The sequence below is a fragment of the Dunckerocampus dactyliophorus genome, chromosome 2 (assembly GCF_027744805.1).
Source record: "Dunckerocampus dactyliophorus isolate RoL2022-P2 chromosome 2, RoL_Ddac_1.1, whole genome shotgun sequence".
Lineage (NCBI taxonomy): Eukaryota > Metazoa > Chordata > Actinopteri > Syngnathiformes > Syngnathidae > Dunckerocampus > Dunckerocampus dactyliophorus.
In genome coordinates this window covers 10,543,331-10,562,190 of record NC_072820.1, presented here as the reverse complement: position 1 = coordinate 10,562,190, position 18,860 = coordinate 10,543,331, and the positions used below count along the sequence as shown (strand labels likewise).

The window sequence follows — 18,860 nt, the reverse complement described above, 5'->3', positions numbered from 1 at the left end:
GTAGAGGGAGGAACAGACAAACATGAGAGATTACCTTCAAAAGTAGCTGAATTTGCTCCTTTTAATTTACCTGAACATGTTGGTGCTTACTGGCGCCAGCCAGTAGCTGTAGGAATCAGGGTAGTAGTTGCACGTCCCCCTTCCATGACACTCTATGAACGGCACTTGACGGAAATGTTCAAGGCATGATCCGGGAGATATCAACGGCTGGGAAGAGCCTTCTGCACCAGCACCTGTTTGCTGGTTGAATGAAGGCCAAAGGTGGAAAATTCCATTGAAAATTGAAAAGGGAGTAGATACTATTTAGCCAATCTTTACCATTACAAATGAATATCCATTCCAGAGGGACTCCCAACCTCTGGGACAGTCTGGTATCAAAGTTGTCTGACTGTGGACTGCTATGACATGTGAGGTAGTTTCACACACGGAGCACCTAAAACAGAAATGACAACTGTTTTGTTTTTGTCCCACAAGTTGATGACAAAAAAACAAAAATGCAATATCCGTACATCTTTTGTTTGGACCACTTAAGGCAAAAGACTCATCTACACCACGGACCATGTGGCTGCCAGCTCGGCACGAGGTCAGTCTTCACTACTAATGTTCAAGTATGTTGTGTTTCTCCAATCAGGGATTTGTCCAACTTGCATGATTTGTTTTGGCTCAATTGTTATAGAGGATGCCCTTCCTGATGCAACCATTTAATCCGGAGGGGGACCAGCACACAAAAGCTCCAATGTGACTGTTTTGGGTATTCATCGGAACCCGCACAGGCTACATAATCATAGCTATCAATGATCATGTATCTTCACAAATGAAATATCCTACCTGCTGATGTGGAAGGGTAGCCTCTCCCCCTTGATGGCAACCATGGAGGGTAGCATAGGGGCGTCAGTGGACAGCCAATAGGAGTAGTCGTTACGAGAGGCATAGCGACAGTTTGTTTCTGTGTCACAGAAGAGGAAGGGCATGGTGGAGAATCGAGGGAGGCAGCTTCCCGACGTCCCTAAAAGACAGTTTGAATTGTTCAATGGCTTTGTGGGGCAGAGGAAGGATATTGGGGCATGATGGTGTCTCTTACCGAGGTCCTGACCGTGTGCTCGCTCGTTTCCATTCATGAAGAGGAAAGAGTAACCGCAGTAAATTAGACTGGTGCCTGCTGGGCACTGTGGCGCTTGGTTGCTCTGACTGTGTCGTGCTATCAAGAAGCTTATTGTGTAGGCTGAACCATCTTTGCCGGGTAAACCAACAGGACCTTTCTTGCCGGGATCTCCAGGGCTGCCTGGTCGACCTGCAAAGGGAAAAGCAGTCTGTATTACATACATTCGCAGCCACAAACATTTGTCGGTGCAAACGCAGGCACATACCTGGCACACCTGCCACTCCTTTGTCTCCCTTGCGACCTGTAAACCCAGGTGGTCCAACTGGGCTGGAACCTTGTACTCCTTTGACACCTATGGGACCTTTTTAGAAGAAAATATCCAAAATCATTCTGCCAAATAACTCATCCATACATTTTCCATATCACTTGTCCTCCTAAAGGTCATGGATGTGTTGAAGCCTATCCCAGCTGACCTTGGGCCAGGGGCGGTATACACTGTGGACTAGTTGGCAGGCCAATCACGTCAAAATAGACAAACAACCATTCACACTCACATTCACATCTTAGCCTAACATGTATGTTTTTGGAACCAGGAGATTTTGAACCTGGATTTCCTGACTGTAATAACCTGGCAGGTGTAATAACCACTACCTCACTGTGCAATTGCTGTACATAAACATTTTACATGACATTATTTACACTGGACCTGGTTGGCCTGGTGGTCCTTCTGGTCCAGTGTTTCCAGGCAGTCCAGGGTTGCCAGGAGGGCCACGTAAGCCAGGGGGTCCTGGTTCATATATCACCTTGGCATACCCTCGTTCACCTTTGATGCCTATCAAAAAACATTGTTGTGGAAAAGTTTTTTGAATTTTTTTTTTTTACTTGAAGCCCTCATTTTCTATCACCTGTTAGACTCACCAGGTTGTCCTGGAAAACCTTTCCCACCAGGTGGACCAGTTGGGCCTGGGATGTATCCAGGATCTCCCCGGTCACCTGAAAATGAATAGATCACCATAATATTACAAGAACATTTTGTTAGTGTAAATATTTAGGCTTTTTCTCATTGTGCCTTTTGCTGTTTTTACCATTTTTTTTTGTTTTGTTTATTTTTGTTTCTGCAGTGTGCCTCAGGCCAATGGCAAATGAGTCACGGGCCACGGATGGCCCCTGGCCTGCATTTTAGGCACCCCTGATTTTGTGGCTCTTCATCGGGGTTGGACGTGTGGCACCAGCTCTGTGAGAAAACCACAACTCTATTTGTCTTGCTGGCATTCTGGCGTGGGTGAGCATCGGCTGTTGAAGGGAGAGGGGGAGTGTTGCGGCTGGAACTGGTCAATGCATTACAGCAGTCAGTCCGCCTGGAGGATTTCTGGAGATGCACGTCATACAGAGCTTGTTGCTTGCAGGGTGAGCCTGTGTGGTGTGCGCTGGCACCTCTGGGTTTTGGGGCCAGGGCTCAGACCTGGGGCTGGCGAGGTGCATGCATGGGGTGCATGCCTAGAGAGCAGCTTTGCGTACAGGCATGTTCAGAGGTCAAATTCTCTCTGGGAGGGGAGGGAACTGATGTGACAATACATTTATTTTTCCTAATATTTTTGGGATCTACCGGCAAAGTCAGACTGGAAACTGACTGGTCAATCGTGATGCTTGGCGACCCCTAATTTAACCCAAAGGCTAATGCGGTATGATGTGGTATGATATAAAAACATTCCTTACCAGGGAATCCATCTATGCCAGGAAGGCCGGAAGCACCTCTTGGGCCTGGATCCCCAGGTCGGCCTCTTGGACCCTAGGGAAATGTATCAGATAAAAAAAGTTTTCCAACGACTTCATTCAGAAATATTTTGGTTGGTAAAAATGCTTAAACTAACTGCTTCAGCTCACAGGTGGACCAGGGATGCCTGGATCTCCTGAGTGTCCAGTGTAGCCTGGACTTCCTGGAGGGCCCGGCTCTCCTCTGTTCCCTTTTAAACCAGGTGCTGAAGGGCCTGGGGGTCCGGGTGGGCCAGGATAGCCTTCATACAACCAAAACAGGCATAGTTTGATGCAAGTCGAGGACACAAAACAGTTTCATAGTGTAAGAAAACCATTTTATTAATTAACTTTTCTTAATTAACTGGCTTTGAGATGGTGGTCTTGAGTGTCATACAGGCCTAGAAACAAAATATATATTAGACCCTCACCTGGCCTACCCTGACCGCCATAAGGTCCACGGTCTCCTTTTGCCCCAGGGACACATGTCCCGTCTCTTCCGAGTGGTCCCCTCTGACCAGGGCCCCCACAAGCCCCTGGAGGTCCCCTTTCTCCTCTTGGTCCAGGGTCTCCTGTGCCAGGCAAGCCAGGAGTACCAGGATTCCCAGGAGCACCTGTTGAATAGGAATATGAGTCCAGATTTGTGAGTTGAAAGGCAATACTTGGTTCCTGCCGACTATGTTCAAATACCTCTAGTTCTGGACATTTTGCTCAAGCTTAATACAGTATATTCTAAATGAGTTAAGAGTAGGGGAAAATAAGGATACTGACATTGCTTATAAGTTTGAGACTTTACCTGGTTGGCCAGGGAGACCACGTGGACCAGGTGGGCCCTCTAATCCAGCTATAGACAAGAAATAAGACATTTTAATTGCAGTCACGACATTGAAAGCACCATTTGCCAACACTGTTTGCTCACAACTACACACAACACGTAACAGTAGAATAGACATGGACTTATACTAGCTACTTTTCCCATGTCTCACTTATATCTCCTTTCTGCCCTGGTGGTCCTGGAATCCCATCCTGTCCTTGGTTCCCCTTAGGACCTGCAGAACCAAAAGGACCCGGTGGGCCTTTGGCACCTGAAGACAAACACAAGATATTGAATGTAATCCAGATTCATTTAATGTCATTCTTCGGTGAACTATAATAAGGGACTTTGCCTGGTGGTCCATTTGGCCCTCTGTGTCCTTTCCATCCCTGAGGCCCATCTAAACCTCTTGGCCCCTGATAGCCTGGTGAACCTGAAGCAGAAGGGTTGGGATAAACGACAGTACAGAGTTAATAGCTTTTAATTGATGTAAATCCACTCTTAACAAATTGCCAGTTGTAGGAACCATTTTGTCCATCCGATCCTGGTTCTCCCTTTAACCCATGCCTTCCAGTTAGACCCACAGATCCAACAGTACCGGGCTCTCCTTTTTGACCCTTCATTGTATGTGTATGGCTTATTCCTGGCTCCCCCTGAGGACAATGAACAAGCATCATGGCTAAGTGACACATGCATTTGATTGTGGACACAATATTTTTTTCACCTTTTGTCCAATCGGTCCCGGTGGGCCAAGTCCATAATAATTTGGTTCTCCTTTGTCACCTTTGTAACCTCTTGGACCTGGTGCCCCATTTATGCCCGGCGGTCCAGGGATCCCTTGGTCTCCTTTTGTCCCCTTTGGCCCTATGAGAACATTATATAAACAACTGCTCACTGCTTTAAACAGCAGGCAGCAGACCTTAAAACATATTACAATTCTTACCAGGGCTGCCTCTAATTCCTGGATCTCCTGGGATACCTGCAGGTCCCCGATTTCCTTTTGAGAAAACTGTGCCATCAATACCAGGCTCACCTGTGGGACCTGGGTATCAATAAGAACACAGCACATCAAAGCATTAAAAATGAGCATTGCATCAAATTTTTGGATACAAAATATGCACCTCTTTGTCCAGGCCTCCCTGGGGCGCCAGCATTTCCCCTTTGTCCGTTTATTCCAATACTTCCAGTATCTCCCCAGAAACCAACCGCACCTGGCTCACCTAAGACAGAACAGTCAAACCTCAGTTTTTGAATGCCAGTTTTAATATGATTCAGATTTCAACTAAAAATTCCCCAAAATTTTGCCTCGGGTCTTATCCTCTGTTTCGGTTATCGTACAAAATTGTGTGTAACAAATCAGTCCGTTTGCCCTATACTGTATCATTCTGTGGAATCAAATGGCCCAAACACCTTATGCATTGCTGACTCACTGTCTGTGTGTTTTAATGAGCAGCCATGGGGCCAAAGAATAGGTTGGGAATGCCAGCAATTTGGTAAAGAAGGTGAGAAACACTACTGAATTGAGAACTCATTTGCAAAATACAAACATGGGGTCTGCATTGTGATCTCGCCACAATGTATGAGAAGTCTGCATTAATAACATGTTCCTGGTGAAGAAAGAAGAAGCCAAAGAATGAAAATTAGACACCTGGTTGGCCAGGGTCTCCTGGGGGTCCAATTAGGTCTAATGGTAATGGAGATGGAGGCCCTTGAGGACCCCTGGGACCAGGGTCCCCCATCATTCCTGGTGGACCCCAGGAACCTTTAATTCCATCATGACCAGGGTCACCTATAAACATTAAATTTCAGTTAAAAATCAGTTTTACTGGATTTTCTTGTTTATGAGGTTTTTCTATGAATTTCTGAGCTACCTATTTGTCCTGGTGGTCCGATAATTCCAGGAAATCCTTGTGGCCCAAATCGTTGTAACCCATCTGGTCCTGGGTCTCCTCTGAGTCCTGAGAAAAAATAACTGGTTTAACAATGATCTAAATAAAGTTCTTCAATGCCATATAATCAATGACTTCTCATAGCAGTGCGTAATGTGGGTGTAGATTACTGCCTTACCTGCTTGGCCCTGTAGCCCGTTTTGGCCCTTAATTCCTTTTGGTCCAGTATCACCTTGGGGGCCTGGCACTGTTGGCCCAGGAGGACCAGACTCACCTGGTGGGCCAGGTTTACCTAACCCAGGAGAGCCTTTATTTCCCTTTTCACCTGGCAATCCATTGGGTCCTATGAAAGGGGGTGAGCAAAGAGACAATGACAAGATACAATGATGATCAGGTGAACAGATACAAGTATGCCATTGAAAACAACAATAGAACACTGACCCGGAGGCCCTCTAGCACCATCTGGACCTGCTGGTCCAGGAAGAGAATCATTGCATAAGCCTTTAGGACCTGGTGGTCCTGGTGGTCCAACTAACCCTTTCATTCCTGAATGCATCATGTGCCAGGGTTAGGTAAATAAGGTTGTGATAGCATGGAATACGTTGTCATTATTATATATTGTCCGAGGATTATGAGAACCTCTCTGTCCTGGTGACCCTGGATTTCCTGGTAATCCTGGGTTTCCAGGTGACCCAGGGATTCCTGGATCTCCTCCAGCTCCTTCAGCCCCATCATTTCCACGTTGTCCTGGAAGACCTTTGGGGCCTGGGTATCCATAACCACCATCACCCTGAGATAAGTAGTAGAAAGTTACATTTTATTTGAAGTATTTTAATACCGTAAAGTTTGCTTTGTATTACTGACTTTCAGTCCTGGAAGACCTGGAGGGCCTTGTTGACCTGGCCGGCCAGGGAGACCCACACCTGTGGGACCTGGGGAACCAAGAGCCCCCTTCTCACCTGTATAACACACACACACACACACACACACACACACACCCTTAGTATACAGAACTAATGCCCTACTAAGCATGAGTGTTAAGTTACAAATGGCTAATTTTGGTGTATATTGACAACCTTTCTCTCCTGGGTCTCCTGGGCGTCCAGGAAATGATGTATCACCAATTTCCCCTTTCTGTCCAGGGAAGCCTGGTCTGCCGATGAAACCCGGAACCCCTGGATCACCTACAAATCAGTTTGTTTTGGTAAGAACAAATGAGATGCCCATCATACAGTATAGGGCAGAATTGCTGGATAGAGCCATGCAGATTACCTTGTCTGCCTGGTGATCCAGGTAGACCTTTAAATCCACGAGGTCCGGGAAGACCTTTGGTGTAGATGTGGCTTGGTTCTCCTTTCTGGCCTACCAATGAAACAGAAGAAAAGGCACAAAGGTCTTTCGGTGCTCTACAGTATTGTAGGTCAACATGTTTATTTACCTGGAATTCCAGGTTGTCCAGGAAAGCCAGGTACCCCAATATCTCCCTTAGTTCCTGGGGCTCCAGCAGGCCCATATCCAAATGCTCCAGGGTAACCATGTGGTCCTGGTCTGCCTGAAGGCCCAGGTGGACCTGGGAAGCCTTTGTCTCCCTTCCCATTGTAGTAGGGATACTACAGAAAGGATAAAAATGCTTCTTATAATTTAAATGTGATCAAAACTTAAAAAAAAGGTAAAAAAAAAAAAAAGGTTTTCAGGTTAAAAAAAAGAAACTTCTTACCGAATCCCCTGGAGGACCTTGAACACCTTTGGGACCAGACGACCCTTGAGACCCAGGGAGGCCGTCTCTTCCTGGACTGCCAGGGTATCCTGGGTCTCCTCTCTCCCCTTTTATCCCTGGACCAATATAGGAATACGGTTCTCCTTTTTGCCCATGGAAGCCTGGAACTCCTGTTATACCAGCAAGACCCTTGACAAAAGAGCGAATGAGTCAACAAAAGCCAACAACTGAACTTTTTAATGTATATTTTCTTACTGGACTTCCAGGTATGCCTCGAAGTCCTGGGAAACCCGGATCACCTTTCTCACCCGGTCCTTGATTATATCCTGTAAAGAAATTATTTACTATTGTGTACTGGTACACATAGATTTTGGGATGATACATTTGACGTTAACTACTTTTAGTAACATATTCCATGTCTTGACACAGCTGAATAATTGATATATCCTTTTACCTGGTCGTCCTGGTGGACCGGGTGGACCCTTTGGACCTGGTAATCCTGTTGCTGTACACTCATAGCAGGGCTCACCCTTTTCCCCTGTGAAAAACAGTCGCTTTAGTCAACGTGTTTCATTGTTTTCAACCCTCAGTAAGTGCATTCCAGTTTTCCTACCTTTCATTCCAAACATCCCATCATATCCGGCCGGTCCAGTTATACCCCTGACTCCTTTCATTCCTGGCTGACCTTTGACTATTTTGCCATCTACAAAATTTTAACACAGAACAGTATTCACACTTTCCTTTGTTTTAACGGAATATACCCCATTTGTAATCACAGCAACTCATAAACTACAGCGTGTGCCATGACTGTTGCACTTGTCTGGTTGTGCAGTAAATGCTTTCTGGTCAGAGCATTTGATGCCAAAGAGAGAGAAGAGACATAAACTGTTGCAACAAAGGTGATATAAAAACACAATAAAAAAATCATATTTGGTCCATATTTTTAATCCCCCTTGCTGGCATGGTTATGTGGAGAAACAGTTTATCAAGCTGTAACAAAACATAAAAAGGAAAGTGTTTCCATAGCAATCATTTCATAGTCAGTATGATGCAGTAGACTTATACACTACAACCACAATAACATCATATTCTTAAATTCCCTGAGGCATTACATAAGTGTATTTACCATAAATGCTCCAATTAATGCCTCTATTCAGTTAACTGCAGCGTCTCCTATAGTCGCCGGGTACATGGTCTACAAAAGCAAAGAACCGTAGTCTCTAATTTGAGCTCAAAAAAACATTGGCATTAATGAATGGCTCTGACTGTACATAATGGTGGCAGCTGCACATGTATCATGTATCATGAGCGGTCAGCATCCAGCAGCTTTATCAACTTTTGCATGTGCTTTAAAATCTTGATTGTGCTACTCAGCTTTACTTTTGCCGTACTTTTGCTTACAATGAACTCATCAGTGCTCTTAATTCTGACAGAGCAGTTAACGCCTGACTGCTGTTACAACATTGGTTCTGTTGCTGCCACAATATACAATATACATGTCAATAAATGACCTGAGTGATCAGAGAAAGACGTGTTTTCCTTTCCACTTTCTCCTGCACTCCAGAGCATTATTAAAGTAAAAAAAAAAATCAAGCTGTCGTGAATTAAAATAACAGCCTACTTACCCACATGCTTCCGATTAAATGGCTTACATAAACAAATGCTCTGATCATAATTAAAGCATTTATGGTGCATTATGCTGTTTATGTTAGAATTCTCAGATGAAGTTGTTTTAAAACATACTTTAATGTTGGTGTAGATTACTCTGCACATACTTTTTTCTTCTGGAGGTCCACGTGGTCCTTGATCCCCTTTCGGCCCTTGATCACCAGGATCTCCTTCTGGACCAGTAGGCCCTGTATAAGTATTGCCTGGTTCCCCAGGATCCCCTTTTGGACCCGGAAACCCATCAGGACCTCGTGGACCTGGAATGTTCTGAAATGATTCTCCTGTATACAATTTAGTGAGAGATGATGAGCAACGGGTTGCTGTGGATAGGTACATGTTCTATATAATATGGGCAAAGGTCTTGTGACACAGCTGTCAGGTATTCAGTCAGTTCAATCAAATGTTCTTCTCGATCAGGGATGTCCAAAGTGCGGCCCGCAGCCTGTTTTGTTTGTCTTTCAGAGGGGGAGGTTCTTCTTTTTCACTTCCTGTGTCCCAATACATTTGCCCATATGCTGTACTCAGCCAGATTGGTGAACACCTGGTGGGCCAATTGGTCCAGGAAATCCCTCAACACCTGAAAAAAATACATACATTTATGCATTTGTTTAAGCATTTCCTCCTTAAACCCGAGCCTTATCTGGGTTGTGTTCATTTACCTTGGCGTCCCACTAGTCCTGGTTCTCCTGGAAAACCTGGGTCTCCCTGATACCCCTTGAGCAGCCCGTCCACAGGTGCCACTATCTGCAAAAGGAAAGAGCAGTTTAAATCATGTTAAAAATATTTTGTATCAGTAACTGGAAGGATATGATTACATTTAGTTCCCCAGGTGGGCCAGGGAGACCTCTATCCCCCTTTTCACCCTAAAGATGACAGAGCACACAGTTGTAGCTTTTAATAAAACATGAGAGCCAGTTCCGACTGTATTATGTATATGGGCAATAAGTAATGGCTGACCATCGCTCCTTGTGTTCCTGGATACCCTGGATCACCTCTAGAACCAGGCCTTCCCTAAAAACAACTATATGTTATCATCAACACACACACACACACACACACACGCAGTCTGCACACAACCATATCAATCCATACCATAAATCCAGCTTGTCCAGGCTCACCATCCTTCCCCATCTTTCCCTGCAAGGACAATTAAGTCCAGTGAGGACATTTGATCTGTGCATTCAATCAGCACACTTGTGTTTGTTATAAAGAGAACGGTTGACGCAGCGCCTCTGGCATGCATTCATTTATTTTCCCATTAAAGTTCTTTTTGGTGGAGACACATTACATGCCAGTCATCATAAAAGCAATAAACGCTTGTGACTGAGGAGGACCTCTGCTGCATTATTCACTGACTCTGCCTTGGAGGGAGGTGGCCTCTACAAAAGTTACTATGAACTCACTCTTGTTTCACTTTGGCCCCCTTCAAAGGTGTTAAGAGAATCTTCATGTCTGATGCTGTGTTAAACAACACAGACGATTAATGAAAGACTCAACATTACCTCATTTGCTTTATTACTTCACATTACTGCTCTCTGCTGTTCAACACATGTAAACGCTTTTTTCATGACGTGGACTTTTGAGAACAAACGAAACAAAAAATATGATAATAATATACAGGTATTATCTTACTTCTGCACCAGGTTGACCTCTGTCTCCCTTTGCTCCTTTTGTGTAGGAGCCCCCACCAGGGTCTCCCTGGGGAAAAACACCAAAACAATTAGGGCTAAACTGAATTGCTAGTTTGTGAACAAAGTAACTGAATTCTAAGTATTAATATTGCAATAAAAAAGGTAATCATTTTGCCTGAAAATGCACTCTTACGAACAAAGAACTTGACAAAAAAAGCTGCACCATTACAATGAAAAAAAACCACACGATATATAACAAAGTTATTTTACCAGAAAAAAATCATAACTATGAGAATTTAGTCATAATTTAGCGAGAATTGTTGTAATATTATAAGAAGAAAGTCATAATATGTAGGAAAAAAGTCCTAATATTATATATTATTTATAATATTACAAGAACAAAGTTGTAATTTGATGAGAAAAAAGATGTTATATTGCAAGAATAAGGTTGAAAGATACAGCACAGGCCAAAGGTTTGGACACACCTTCTCATTCAATGCCTTTTCTTTCTCGATTCCCTCTGAAGGCATCAAACTATAAATGAAAACATGTGGAATTATGTACTACAAAAAAGTGTGACATAACTCTAAATATGTCTTATATTTTAGATTCCTCAAAGTAGCTTTTTTGAAAGCGCTGCAAACCCTTGGTGTTCTCTCAATGAGCTTCATGAGGTGGTCACCTGGGATGGTTTTCACTTCACACGTGTGCCTTGTCAGGGTTTCTTAGTGGAATTTCTTACCTTAATGGTGTTGGGACCATTGGGTTGTGTTATGTGTGTCCAAACTTTTGGCCTGTACTGTATGATTTTGTTCAGAAGAATAAAACTGATATTTTATGACAAAAAAGCTACATCATTGTAATGAAAGAAACAGAACTTATGACAGAGTATTGTTACAAAAAAAATCATAAATTTAAGTGAATGAAGCCGTAATTTTGCAGGAGTAATGTTGTAATATAATAAACAAAGAAGTCATAATACTATGAGAATAAAGTTGAAATATTCCAATAAAACGATAATAAAATTAAGATAAAAAAAATCCTAATTCTCATAATATCATCACATATTAAACTATTAGACATTTCTTATCATAGTCTTATAATTTCACTTTTTTCTTGTAAAACTGCAACTTCATTCTTTCTCCTTTATGGTAATCTTTTAATGCTTTTAATAAACCAACATAATCATTAGATACAATTTTCGTGTTTGCATAAAAATTATAGACAACTTAAAGAATTGGTCATGATATATGATGGATATGTTGGTAGATGATGATGATATAATAATTAGTGATGACATATTAGTATTGACAATCAGATGTATATGGTGTAACAGGGCATAATAATAATATGTAACATACATATTACATATAATGTATTATATTGTACTGTATATGTATTATAATGTATAAGATATTGCATTTTGTGTTGATGTAGCTGGCTTTAGCTATTTAGTTTTCTATGTATATGTGTGTTTCAATTCTGTTCTCTATATCTACTGCATATGTACGTATATATATTTTTTGTTTGCTCTGTGTGGGTGCAGGTTGTGTTCTATGTAAAGCACATTGAATTGTCCTGTGCATGAAATGTGCTATAAAGTTTCCTTGCCTTGCCTAATATGACAACTTTACAACTTCTTTTGTCATCATTTGACTTTTGCGTGGAGGAACTTACTGGAGCACCTTTGCAGCCTTTATCTCCTGTATCACCTCTGTCACCTTTGGCACCCTGGCCAACAAATGATAACACAACCTCCCATACATGTTATTGTATTTCATGTCATCAGCAGTATGTAATAAACAATAAATATATATATAAAACATCTACAGTATTGTCACCTGGACACCTACTGTACCTTTAACACAAGACTTTCAGTGAAGAACTCCTTAATCCGACCTGGGGGTCCAGGTGGTCCTCGTAGGCCCTGTCTCCCCTACATCGATACATTAATAAATTTATTAATAGATTTAAATCACATTGTAACATGGACATAAATAATTTATGTTCACCTCCTAGGCATAAATGTAATCATACACTTATTAGCGTCTATGTAAAAATGTATTGCCTTTAGTCCACGTGGTCCTGGGGTGGCACCTAAACCTTCTTGACCCTAAAAGAAAAAAAAACATGTACTACTCACTCAGGTTTTGGTGAATGTTTTGTTTTTAAATATACATAAATCTACATACTTACCTTAGTTCCTGGAGTCCCTGCACGGCCTGGAGGTCCCTGTTAATCAAATCACCACAATGACGCTATATCGTTCCGTGCAAAATGCAACTTAAATCATTTACTCACAAGTGGACCAGGTGGTCCTGGATCTCCACTTGGTCCAGGTTTTCCGTGGAAGCCTGGCTGTCCCTAAAACACCAGGAATATTCTCCGCATCAAACATTCAAGTTGTGTGCTACCGCCCCTAAGTGTTGGGTATTGTCCACATTTCAACGTATACAAAACATTTACCGGCTCGCCATCTCTCCCGGGAAGCCCTGGTGGTCCTGGGTTTCCATCAACCGATACTGGAGATTCGCCCTACACAAAAGCAGGTCAGTGTGTACTTTCAAAGTGCATTTTGGGTTCACGAAATGCATCATATTGCCCCATATTGCCCGTGATGTTAACATCATAGCAGTGTAGCAGATGAAATCTTGAAAGGTGACATTTTTGGATTACCAACGAAGTTAGAGTTGCTACTGCAAAAATTTATTTCTTCAATGTTTACATCTTGCAATCGGTTAACGCCCGGGGGCCAGGTGTCCCAATACCCAAATAATGTCGCCAAATGCTCCAATCAGCACCTTTATTAAATTAACCGCCTAGTCTTCAAGCGTTGATCAGTGTGTGGTCCACAAAAATTGGCTGTGGCTGTAGGCAACCGCTTGATGTAGTTTTTATTAACTCCACAAGATGTTGGTATAGCTGCATTTGGGATATTATGAGTAGTTAGCATCCAGCAGCTTTATCTACCTCTGCATGCGCTTTAAAATGTTAATTGTGTTACTACTGCTATTGGTGTGAAACTCACTTGTGTTACACTTGCCGAACTGTTGTTTACAATGAACTCATCAGCGGTATAGAAGCTGGCTGAGCAGTTTACTCCTTATTGCTATTACAACATTGGTTCTGTTGCTGCTGTGTTGTGCAATGTACTTAATAAATTACCATTTGGTCAAATAGAGCTACATTTCTGTGATCTCATGCGCTTCAAATCATTATTGAAGTTAAAAAGCTAAAGCAAGTAAAGCTAGAAATACTTTTGTCTTCTATACTTGCTTTCACACACGTCTTCCTTCATTCTGATGCGATTGAAGGCATAATTCTGCTAGTAGCAAATATCAAAGCCAATATTTAAGGAAGCTACTATTGGTCCCTCTTGAACATATTCCAAAATGAGCTCAGGGAGCTCGGGGAGTGCTCGCGTCATGTTATTATACTATACTGTATATAAATACATTTTCTACATCAGGATCCTGCCAGGAAACTTCCAAAAGGGCAGACATGAGCAGTTTTGCTAAATACTCTTGTAGAAAAAGTACTTAACAAGTGACCTCAGCTGGCACAGCGTATACTTGATTACCTTTGGTCCAGAAACACCCGGTGGACCCTGTGAATTAAAGAGCAAACGTTTCAAAAGGGGGCCAAAGTTTCAACAGCAAAGATGTTCCTTGATGGCTGTCTCATGGTTCTAGTTTTGTGTAATACAGTAGAACCTCCAAAGTGCAAAACTACCCTGAAATATACCCACAAAATTTCACAAAACCTTGGAATGAATGCATGACAGAATCAACTCTTTATTTATTTATCTATCTATATTTATTCGATTCGCAATTCGATTCCTATCACGATTCGTGGTTGCCGATATGATTCAAGGACGATATTGGTTCATTTAGAACGATACGATCTGAAGTACCTGCAAATCGTTTTGGTAACTTTTTAGCCAAAAGTTCAACTAAGTCTGACTGTGAAATAAGTATGTGGATACTGGACAGTGCAGGTGAAGTTTCCTAGATTCAGGTGTACATTAATTATGCATAAAAACAAACAAGTAAATGACAATTAATGGCAAATGCATTCACATTTGATCTGAATCAAGTGCAACCGACACTTCAGGTTGAATTACAGTAACAATGAATGATTTAGCAGCTTGAACTAAATCAAGTCTGTGATTATTTCAGTCTGATAAAACATGACTTGAACTTTAAGTTGTACTTCTCTACCCCAGGTATTAAAGAAGTTAGAGCAAATTTCATACCGCAGTGCAGCAGCAGCACAAATTGCATGTACACAGTAATTCTGGGGCAAAATTAATATATTTCGCACCATTAGAGTTTAACAAAATTTCCTCTGCAGATAGATATTGACGTGAATTCATATCCTACATACCTTTTATCTTGTTCTGAAGCTCCGATCCATGAGTTTGAAAGGCTTAAAGTTGGACTTCATCCAGTCGAAAGCGTGACGATGACATCATAGGCAGACTGAATCGAGTGTAGCGTCCGAGGTGTAGGACGTCTAGAGTCACTCTTTACAGGACAAAAACTCACAAACTTGTGCTCTTTGCACAGGACGTGTCGGCTCCGTTTATTCAATGTGCCAAACCCACTGTAACATTCGCCTTTACATGACGTCATCCGTGCGCCCCACTCAACAGGCATGACTAATCAACGTACCTAAAACCTAACTGTTACACGTTCCCTAACGTTTAATGTCTTTATCATTAAAAGTGCTAAAAAAACACACATCCATATAAAGCCTGCCGTGCTCAAATCCAATACTTTAGTTCCTGGTATCGATGCAATCGATTGATTGCTTTTTAAACAATGTTAGATCGATATATTTTGTCCAGAATGGCTGAACACAGGTCGATGTAATAGGATCATAGGAATATAAATCGATACATTGATGCAGTGGATGAATTGTTACACCCCTAATATTCATCTATTTATTTTGCTTTTTTGGGGGATTTTTGTAACTTCCTTTGGGACGTTTGTTCCAAAAAAAGGAGCAGCCTCAACAAAGACGTCAGCAGACTTACAATAGTGTGTTTTAAGCTGGAAGCATCGCTTCTTATTAAAGTTAACGCTTACATCTCACTATTGGCCGTGGTTGACTTCTTTTTACACTTTTATGACAGTTCAAAATGTTCTTTCGAAACGGTGCCTTTACAAGTAACAAACGTGTTACGCTGTCAACAATTTGACCCCGGAACCTATTTTTTTCTTCATTTCCTATGGGTAAAATATATTTAAAAATACCAACCAATTGGAAGTCGGATACCACTGTCCAAACCTTTTCCATCGGGGTCAACACATGTAGATTGGCAAAGGAGTGATATATATTTCAAGAAAAAACATGCATCTCAGCTGTGTGATTTAGGTGAAAAAGTGTATTATCAGTATGAACTCCGATGTTCGCCCTGTTTTTCCATTTATACTTAAAAAAAAAATCCAAATATTTCAACTTTCTTCTGAAATAATCTTTATACATTTTCTTCTCGTAATATTATGACTTTATTTCCAGAATATTTATATTCAAACCTTTTCTCCAACCAAATTTTCCAAAAAATGACAGCTTTATCTTGTTTTGTTATTTCTCATAATACTATGACTTTTACTGTAAATAATCATTTTTGTATGTACTGTATATTTTAACTCTATGCTACTAAAATAACATTATTTGTTCTAATATTGTTACAAGTTTATTTTCGGAAAATTGCATGTTTTTTTCATTGAAGAATCCGACTTTTTTTTCTTCATATTTTGACTTTATTCTCGTAAAATTACAGCTTTTTTTCTATTTCTGCCGTTGTTGTTTTTTTTTAATTTTCCCACTATTTCAACTTTCGTCTTGTAAATTTTCTTCATGTAATTATCACTTTTCTCCCGTAATATTTTGACTTTATTCTTGTAACAACGTTTTGCGCAACCTAACATTCCATAAATGACAAATATATTAGTTGTTTTGTTTGTTTTTCATATTACAACTTCAAAAACATCTCTTTAACACGTTTTTGCTTTAATATTTCTACATTATGCTACTAGAATGACAATTTTTCCTCATAATATTATTATTCTCGTTTGATTACAACTTTTTTCTTTTAATATTTTGACTTTTTTCTTGTAAAATTTCTGCTTATTTTTTTTTAATGTTTGCTGTTTTATTTATTTTTTTAGTTTTCTTGTTAAATTATCTTTTCAGAATGTATCACGGGCCAATAAAAAAACAGCAGCGACACCCCTGACTTAGAGATTCCACTGTATCGTGCATTGATTTGGTGTCTTACTGGACGTCCATCAAGTCCAGGGGCACCAGGAGCACCAGGAGGTCCATCTTCTCCCTAAAACAATGAGGTACCGTTATAATAAAGTGCTGTCCATAATACATTATTACTATTTTAGTTAACTTCGATTAATATAAAACATATTATCTCATACAATTACAATTGTAGAAAATGTAATTGTTTAAAAATAATTTGATCATATTGCACATGTATAATATATAAAATATCACATAATATACTGAATAATGAATCATGTAATTAATGTGATTATCTGTATTAATTAATATGTGTTGATTTTTGGTTAGTGTCCTGCGATTGGCTGGCGACCAGTCCAGGGTGTACCCCGCCTGTCGCCCGAAGTCAGCTGGGATAGGCTCCAGCATGCCCCCGCGACCCTAATGAGGATGAAGCGGTATAGAAAATGGATGGATGGATGGATGATTTTTGGTTATTAAAAATGATATCATACGTACCTGTGTGTGTATCTGTAATAATATTGATGCTTTTAGTCGTGCATCAGTGGGTGAATTCTCACCAAAAATGAATAGTAATATGTCGCTCAATTAAAAACACAAACAGTGGACAATCTGACACCAGTCAGGATAGCTAGCAGTGATAGCATGTTGGGAAAACGCTGGGTCGGTCAAGTTGTTTCCTTTTCCTTTTCCTAAATCGAAACTAGTCTGATTTTGTTTTGTTAAACACTTTCTCACATCTGTTCCATTGCAGCCTGGAGCCCCCGCTTGCCCAGGTGGCCCCTGTAGTCCCGGGATGCCCTGTGAGTGAGGAAATATGCATAAACACGTGATAAAGTAGATAAACAGAGTAGAGTTATTTCAATGAGAGAAAATAAAAGTTCACCGGTAAACCATGAGAACCAGCAAATCCCTCCTTGCCTTGAAGACCCTGTAAAATCACCACAAACAGAAAGTGGTTTTGACTTTAGACACCTAATAAACTTTGAAAAATGTTGTTACCGGATCCCCTGGAAGTCCCACAGGTCCATCCGGCCCAGTGTTGCCCTGCCAAAGACACAACTCTAGAATGATTATTCATACACAATTACAATTACTGTTTAGTAGCATGATTTGAAAGGCGCTGAAGTCCACCTTTGGTCCTATGGGCCCCGCATGACCATCTGCACCCTTGCGGCCCTCTGGTCCTGGGGGACCCGGGACTCCTGGGACACCCTTGTCTCCCTGTGCGGGAGTGCATACAGCAGAGAGAGGGGCTCATACAAAAAAGTCTAAATTAATTTAAAAAATCTATGTATATCAAAGGCCAAAATGTGATATTACGTATGTAATTTACTGATGATTCATATGTTTTTCAGATAATAACATAGTAAATAAAATAATATAAAATTATTTTCTCACCAGGCTTTTTCGTACAAAATAACAATGGGTGCAGGAACATGTGTGGAATTTAAGGGTAAGGTTTAAAAAAATGTTTAACTTTAAATTTACATTACATCACAATAGAATACACTACAGTACAGTACATTAATTAAGTAATAAATAAATTAAGAACCTTTTTTAAAAGTAATTCTTGTGGATTCCTGTTTAGATTTTTTTTAAAACTCTTATTAAGTTTTTAAATACTAAATAAGAATGTTTCTATGAACAGCTGTGGGTTTTAAGGGTAGGAGAGAAATACAATTATAGGGCAGAATAGTGTTGAGCAACTAATACAAAATTATAAATGATAAATTATACATAACATAATATGTTAAACAAAATATAAGATCATGCATACAAAATGTTGATGTTTGGTTCATGGGTGCTGTTGGGTAAAAACGATATATTATGTAATAATATTTATAGGAGCAGCTGTTGGATTTAAATGTAGCTCATGTAAAAGCCGTTAGATCACAAAAGTGTTGTTTGTATTCAGCTCCATCCGCTGCCACTTGACAAGGTTACCATCAAGAATGTTGTGCGAGCGTGTGTGCGTTCTCTGAAATCAAACATATGTAAGGAATGATGGAAAACACCCAAACTAAAC

General features: G+C 40.8%; 1 protein-coding gene across 2 annotated transcripts in view; it reads right to left on the bottom strand.

Annotated features, from left to right (window-relative positions):
* Window positions 1–18,860, bottom strand: part of LOC129169229 (collagen alpha-5(IV) chain-like) — a 30,306-nt gene that overhangs the window by 8,565 nt on the left and 2,881 nt on the right. For both annotated transcript variants that reach the window (XM_054755439.1, XM_054755448.1), the window contains exons 3-51: window positions 17,966–18,055; window positions 17,834–17,878; window positions 17,718–17,762; window positions 17,570–17,632; window positions 16,860–16,913; window positions 14,154–14,180; window positions 13,040–13,108; window positions 12,875–12,937; window positions 12,770–12,805; window positions 12,642–12,686; window positions 12,432–12,509; window positions 12,251–12,304; window positions 10,575–10,640; window positions 10,035–10,079; window positions 9,900–9,953; window positions 9,758–9,805; window positions 9,602–9,686; window positions 9,484–9,519; window positions 9,050–9,223; window positions 7,888–7,977; window positions 7,729–7,812; window positions 7,530–7,600; window positions 7,275–7,463; window positions 6,996–7,167; window positions 6,830–6,919; window positions 6,634–6,741; window positions 6,422–6,516; window positions 6,197–6,347; window positions 5,999–6,103; window positions 5,736–5,900; window positions 5,540–5,626; window positions 5,317–5,457; window positions 4,790–4,888; window positions 4,612–4,710; window positions 4,393–4,532; window positions 4,195–4,321; window positions 4,021–4,101; window positions 3,841–3,939; window positions 3,651–3,698; window positions 3,286–3,468; window positions 2,987–3,117; window positions 2,819–2,891; window positions 2,021–2,095; window positions 1,809–1,934; window positions 1,368–1,463; window positions 1,082–1,291; window positions 829–1,006; window positions 319–433; window positions 71–240 (exon numbers count right to left, since the gene is read on the bottom strand). In XM_054755439.1, coding sequence (XP_054611414.1) covers window positions 71–240; window positions 319–433; window positions 829–1,006; window positions 1,082–1,291; window positions 1,368–1,463; window positions 1,809–1,934; window positions 2,021–2,095; window positions 2,819–2,891; window positions 2,987–3,117; window positions 3,286–3,468; window positions 3,651–3,698; window positions 3,841–3,939; window positions 4,021–4,101; window positions 4,195–4,321; window positions 4,393–4,532; window positions 4,612–4,710; window positions 4,790–4,888; window positions 5,317–5,457; window positions 5,540–5,626; window positions 5,736–5,900; window positions 5,999–6,103; window positions 6,197–6,347; window positions 6,422–6,516; window positions 6,634–6,741; window positions 6,830–6,919; window positions 6,996–7,167; window positions 7,275–7,463; window positions 7,530–7,600; window positions 7,729–7,812; window positions 7,888–7,977; window positions 9,050–9,223; window positions 9,484–9,519; window positions 9,602–9,686; window positions 9,758–9,805; window positions 9,900–9,953; window positions 10,035–10,079; window positions 10,575–10,640; window positions 12,251–12,304; window positions 12,432–12,509; window positions 12,642–12,686; window positions 12,770–12,805; window positions 12,875–12,937; window positions 13,040–13,108; window positions 14,154–14,180; window positions 16,860–16,913; window positions 17,570–17,632; window positions 17,718–17,762; window positions 17,834–17,878; window positions 17,966–18,055 — 4,775 coding nt within the window. The remainder of the gene's footprint in view (window positions 1–70; window positions 241–318; window positions 434–828; window positions 1,007–1,081; window positions 1,292–1,367; window positions 1,464–1,808; window positions 1,935–2,020; window positions 2,096–2,818; window positions 2,892–2,986; window positions 3,118–3,285; window positions 3,469–3,650; window positions 3,699–3,840; window positions 3,940–4,020; window positions 4,102–4,194; window positions 4,322–4,392; window positions 4,533–4,611; window positions 4,711–4,789; window positions 4,889–5,316; window positions 5,458–5,539; window positions 5,627–5,735; window positions 5,901–5,998; window positions 6,104–6,196; window positions 6,348–6,421; window positions 6,517–6,633; window positions 6,742–6,829; window positions 6,920–6,995; window positions 7,168–7,274; window positions 7,464–7,529; window positions 7,601–7,728; window positions 7,813–7,887; window positions 7,978–9,049; window positions 9,224–9,483; window positions 9,520–9,601; window positions 9,687–9,757; window positions 9,806–9,899; window positions 9,954–10,034; window positions 10,080–10,574; window positions 10,641–12,250; window positions 12,305–12,431; window positions 12,510–12,641; window positions 12,687–12,769; window positions 12,806–12,874; window positions 12,938–13,039; window positions 13,109–14,153; window positions 14,181–16,859; window positions 16,914–17,569; window positions 17,633–17,717; window positions 17,763–17,833; window positions 17,879–17,965; window positions 18,056–18,860) is intronic.